General features: G+C 40.5%; 1 protein-coding gene across 1 annotated transcript in view; it reads right to left on the reverse strand.

Annotated features, from left to right (window-relative positions):
• The window catches only part of CDC23 (cell division cycle 23), a 42,814-nt gene extending 37,517 nt beyond the window's left edge, over positions 1-5,297 (reverse strand). The window contains exons 1-2 of the mRNA XM_049873737.1: positions 5,131-5,297; positions 4,971-5,043 (exon numbers count right to left, since the gene is read on the reverse strand). Coding sequence (XP_049729694.1) covers positions 4,971-5,043; positions 5,131-5,291 — 234 coding nt within the window. The 5' untranslated portion in view covers positions 5,292-5,297. The remainder of the gene's footprint in view (positions 1-4,970; positions 5,044-5,130) is intronic.
• Between the last annotated feature and the right edge of the window lie 703 nt (positions 5,298-6,000).

Below are 6,000 nucleotides of genomic sequence, written 5' to 3' on the forward strand. Positions count from 1 at the left end.
CGATAACTAAGAGCCCAAGAGACAGAAAGGGCCACATGAACCAGAGACCTACATCATCCTGAGACCAGAAGAACTAGTTGGTGCCCGGCCACAATAGATGACTGCCCTGACAGGGAGCACAGCAGAGGACCCCTGAGGGAGCAGGAGATCAGTGGGATAAAATGAGTGGGAGTAGGGAGAGAGATGTATGTAAACTTACATGTGACAGACTGATTGGAATTGTAAATGTTCACTTGAAGCTTAATAAAAGTTAATTATAAATAAATAAATAAATAAAAAGACAGAAAATGATACTGGTGAGGAGTGAACTTCTTAGATCAAGTAGACACATGAGACTATGTGTGCAGCTCCTGTTTGGAGGGGAGATGTGAAGGCCAAGGGGGACAGAAGCTGGCTGAATGGCCATGGAAGTAGAGTAGAGAGAAGAAGTGTGCTGTCTCCGAGGGACAGCAACCAGGAGTATACAGCAAGGTATATACGTGGTTTTGTATGAGACTGACTTGATTTGTAAACTTTCACTTAAAGCACAATAAAAAAATTTTTTTAAAGTATAGACACAATTAGAATTCTCTATGTAAAAATATGAGATAGTACAAAAGTTAAAAACATACTAGCTCTCTCAAAAAATGCTAGAAATAAATTGATTAAAATTTGGGTAACTTCATTCTCCTCACCTTTCTTGTCAAACATCAACAGCACAAAACTGGAACCCAAAACATATTCAGTGCTTTCTTCATGACTCAACGTGTCCTAAACATGCCAATTTAGGTTAGGAATCTGGTGGCCCTTTTCACATCTGTTCACCATTTGCTTATTTTTATCTCTTTTTCCCCCTCATGTGCATTATATCTGTACGAAGTAACAAACATCATTGCTTTTGAATGGAAGAAAAAAATCAAGAAATTGCATCTTCATTCTGGACAGAGGCTGGAGAAAAATGTAGAACAAAATTCTAACTCACACACACATAAAAAAAAAAAAAAAAACCTGACTTACTGGTCTGACAGAGACTGGAGAAACCCCGAGAGTATGGCCCCCAGATACCCTTTCAACTCAGTACTAAGTCACTTCTGAGGTTCACCCTTCAACCAAAGATTAGACAGGTCCATGAAACAAAACGAGACTAAATGGGCACAACAGCCCAGGGGCAAGGACAAGAAGGCAAGAAGGGACAGGGAAGCTGGTAATGGGGAACCCAAGGTCGAGAAAGGGAGAGTGTTGACATGTCATGGGGTTGCCAACCAATGCCACAAAACCATATGTGTATTAATTTTTTAATGAGAAACTAATTTGCTCTATAAACCTTCATCTAAAGCACAATAAATTTTTTTCAAAATTAAAAAAAAAAATTGCATCTTCAGGAAAAACAAAATGGCTTATGGATGAAAATCATTCAGACTACAGACTATGTCCCTCTACTCTCTACTTCCTGCTTTCATTACTCAAGGGCAGTCTGAGCTGAGTCTGTTACTGAAGATTCAGGAGTATTGTTATATGACAACATTCATTTCATGAAAGCTTTCCAGAAAATAGTGGTGCTTTTTTATAAAGCTGAAATCCTGAATGAAGAGGCCATCCTGAAATGGTATAAAGATGCATATGTTGCAAATGCGAAAAGTTTCTTCCTCGAGCAAATGAAAAAGTTTGTACAGTAGCTCAAAAATGCTGAAGAAGAATCTGAGTCTGAAACTGAAGAAGGTGACTGAATTTTGAAACTACACCCTCAGTAAAGCAAATGGAAGTTGTAGATAAAATGTCAGGTCTCATGTATGCTGGTTCTTACATCTTCCTACCTCCCTGTATCAAGCATGATATAAGGGCTTTCATGGCAAATTTTAACTGTTTCTATGGTTACTGGAAATGTTGGGTTTAGTTTCTAAAACCATGTTTTAAGTAGCTACAGGAGCTATAGATTACAGACTACGTAAATATACATGCTAGATATAATACAAGGAACCTTGGTGGCACAGTGGTTAAAGCGCTCTGTTGCTAACCAAAAAAGGTTGGCAATTCAACTCACCAGCCGATCTGTGCGAGAAAGATGTGGCAGTCTGCTTCCATAAAGGTTTACAGCCTTGGAAACCCTATGGGGCACTTCTACTTTGTCCTGTACGGTCACTATGAGTCGGAATCAACTCAATGGCAGTAAGTTTGGATAGATAATACATAAAATATATTCCTAACTCTTCAAACACATTTACAATCTATAAACCTTTGCTGCTTGGACTACATGGCTGTCGTGGATTGAACTGTGTCCCCTAAAAATATCTGTCCACTTGACTAGGCCAATTCCCAGTATTGTGTGATTGTCTACTATTTTGTCATCTGATGTGATTTTCCTATGTGTTATAAATCCTATCTCCATGGTGTGACGAGATGGGATTAGCGACAATTATATTAATGAGGCAGGACTCAATCTACAAGATTAGATTGTACCTTAAACCAATCTCTTTTGAGATACAAAAGAGCCAAGAAAGCAGAGAGACATGGGGATCTCATACCACCAAGAAAGCAGCACCGGGAGCAGAGCATGTCCTTTGGACGTGGGGTCCCTGTGCCTGAGAAGCTCCTTGCCCAGGGGAAGATTCATGGCAAGGACTTTCCTCCAGAGCCGACAGAGAAAGAAAGCCTTCCCCTGAAACTAGCACCCTGAATTTAGACTTGTAGCCTACTAGGCTGGGAGAGAATTAATTTCTCTTTGTTAAAGCTATCCACTTGTGGTATTTATTTACAGCAGCACTAGATAACTAGGACAATAGCCTTTAAAATTTTGGTTTTATTCTTGCTTAAAGGAAGCACCTAGAATATTCTATTGAAAGTTACATATAACGTCATATAGAGGCATTTAGCTGATGACAGTCACATCCTAGATTCAGAACAGACAAGCTTAAGCTCCAAGACAGATTATAATAAGTTTAAAAATTTCTAATAAATATATCATGGTGGCACAGTGGTTAACAGCTTTGCTGCTAACCAAAAAGTCAGCAGTTCAAATCCACCAGCCACTCCTTGGAAACCCTATGCAGCAGTTCTGCTCTGTCCTGTAGGTTTGCTATGAGTCGGAATCAACTCGGAGGTGTTAAATATATCTTTGGTAATATTTACATAACAGGGAGAGGAAGCTTTAAGAAACATCAACCACACAGATTTGAGCACAGCACAACAATCTTCCATTTCAGTAGCTCTTTAAAGACAAAGTTTTAAGATTTATTCTAGTTTAAATTTACCAGATCATGGCTGAATTGTCAGATATGTCTAAAAATCATAGATCAAAATGTTTTTCTAGCAACTTTCAGAGACATTCCTTAGAGAGGACACAAAAACACTAAACACACAGTAAATTAGCAAAGAGGCTGTTAATATACCTCATATCAATTGGAAAGCTACCAAACAAACCAATATCTGATACTTTCCAGTAATTCAATAATCCTCAGGCTTCCACAATGTCTGTAAAATCCCCATACATTATACCAACCCTTAGGGGAGGGGAGTATTCACTGATGCTCTACTCTACACAAGGAGTCCATGGGTGGTACAAATGGTTAAGCACTCATGTACTAGCCGAAAGGCTGGTGGTTCCAACCCATCCAGAGGCACCCTGGAAGACAGGCCTGGTGATCTGCTTCCAAAAGGTCACAGCCTTGAAAACCCTATGGAGCAGTTCTACTCTGCACACATGGGGTCACCACGAGTTCAATCCACTCAACAGCAACTAACAAGTACTCTGCACAGGCACTGTGCTTTATTTAACTCATTCAACAATTATTTATCCTACTAAGGACCAACAGCGTGCCAAGACACTATGAAAGCAGGCATAAGAAAGCAAAAGTTAGTAAGACAGATGTAAATCACATTGACTCAAAAAATTTAGGTAAGGGCAATGTGTCCTCTACCCTTATTATCTTATTTAATCCTCATTAAAACCCAGCAACAATTAATATTATCAATAGATAATAGTTTCTCGTTTTGGTTTATGATAATAGAAGTCAGTTGCCCCCATTAATTCTACTAGTAAAGAATGTGACTGGAATATGAATGCAAATCTATCTGAAAGTAGAATATTACGTCCACCTTACCATGTCATTTCTCCCTTATTAATACCAGTACCCGATTTATAACAGAGTTCTGATTCACCACTACTCTGTCATAAATTGGTTCTGATGTAAGTTGAATACTTTTTTTTTTTAGTTTTCATTATTATTGCCTTTTTTTATTATTATTATCAGTATCTTTATAAATCTGATCTTCATCTTTGAGGGTTGGTAACATTATATCTGAGAACGATAACATCAGCAAATTACATGCTGCAACATTGTATGTAGTACACATTACTAAAGATAAGCTGTGCAAAAAAACCAAAACTGGGACAGGTCTAAGTGCAGTTAGCAGTAAGTCGACTACGTGGTAAATCAGGGCCTACCCGTATTCAAAATAATTATGAGGAATAGCTAATTATACTAAGTCCTATGCACCTGGTGCACTTCTATTATGTTATTTTACATTATCTCAAAATGTAAATACTATTATTACGCAGATGAGGAAACTGAGCCTCTGGAGGTCAACTGTCACAAGTGTATAGATTTGAACCCAGAGCCATCTGAATCCAAGGATCACACACTTAGCCATTTTCCTGTATAGATTCAGACAACAGTGTAGAAACAGTTTCACATTGTTGTAAAACCCTCTGATTCTTCCCATCGTTATGACTATTGCCTAGATTGGGCTACAAAACCTAAAAAGTGGTATTTTTGGCAAGAATTCTTCACAAAATCTCTCCACCAATCCTTCAAGGGTCAACAAAACCACACACATAAACCCCTTAAAACACTCAGGTCTTTAAATATTTTAATCTCATCTTCAAACATTCCTGCTAAGCAGTATGCTCCCCTCCAGTGACCCGGCGGCACTCAGTACTTCTAGGGGCACACCCTTCCACTGATACGGAGCGCTCGCTATGAAGATGCCCTTACCTCTGTAATAGGAGGCGGCGGCTGCAGCTCGGCCAAAGGCAACGGGGGTAGGGAGAAGGCCAACTCCGCAGACCTGGAACACCCACACAAACTAGATCAGCTCGACAAGCCCCCAAGGCCAAAGGCCAAAGCCTGGCCCCTTCCGAACCCGACATCTCACCATTTGCTACTGTGCAGTAGGCCCCGCTCCCGAGTAAGGCCCGCAATAAGTAACAGCTGCTTTTTAATTTCCCGCAAATCTGAGAAATCACCGCTCGCTGTCAGGACAGGCACCACGGCAGCCGTCACAGCCCCTGGGACTACAGAACCGACCGCAGCCATTTTCGAGCCTCAGCCCACTCCAGCCAATCCCCAGCGACAATACTAGCTGGCTGTCCGCACCCAAAAGGTCTGTCTATTATTGGCGGCTTCGTGCTCCGGAAGAACCAATCAAAGATCTGATTTTGTCGAACGTCACGCGAGGGCCGGGAGAAAAGAAAACTTTACCTCTCCGATTGGCCAAGAGCTACTGAGGCGGGAAAGTTAGAACCAGGAAGGAAAAAAAAGCCACGACGACTGGACGGAGGAGAGAAGAGTGTGAGACTAGGAATGGTGGACCGGGAAGCTGGGGCTTTTGTAAAGGGTGGAAAAGGAGAGCGTCCTGCACCGTAGGGGTGATGTGATTGGACCACAAATAGAAAGGATGTAGTTTGTGGGCAAATTATGTGCCAGAGATCACAAAGGATGTGGTCTAGGAAGGATGCATGGTGTCCTCTGGGTTTTTCCTTAAAGTAGCCATATGTAAACAGAAGCTCAGAGAGGTTTTAGCACTCTTCGAAGGTCAGAGTCTGGATTAGAACCCAGTTCTGACTCTAAAATCCATTGTTCTTAAGCATTACTTGAGTGTTTTCAATCTTTTTTGCTTTTAACCCAAGAGCCCTTTTCCTGGTAATACACAATCTTACAAAGTCCCTTGGTAATTTTTAAAACCATTTTGTCCTTTTTCCAGTGTTATATGATATAGAAATGATTTTAGGTTCTTCTGGTCTCA

The sequence above is a fragment of the Elephas maximus genome, chromosome 2, assembly GCF_024166365.1.
Source record: "Elephas maximus indicus isolate mEleMax1 chromosome 2, mEleMax1 primary haplotype, whole genome shotgun sequence".
NCBI classification, from domain to species: Eukaryota; Metazoa; Chordata; class Mammalia; order Proboscidea; family Elephantidae; genus Elephas; species Elephas maximus.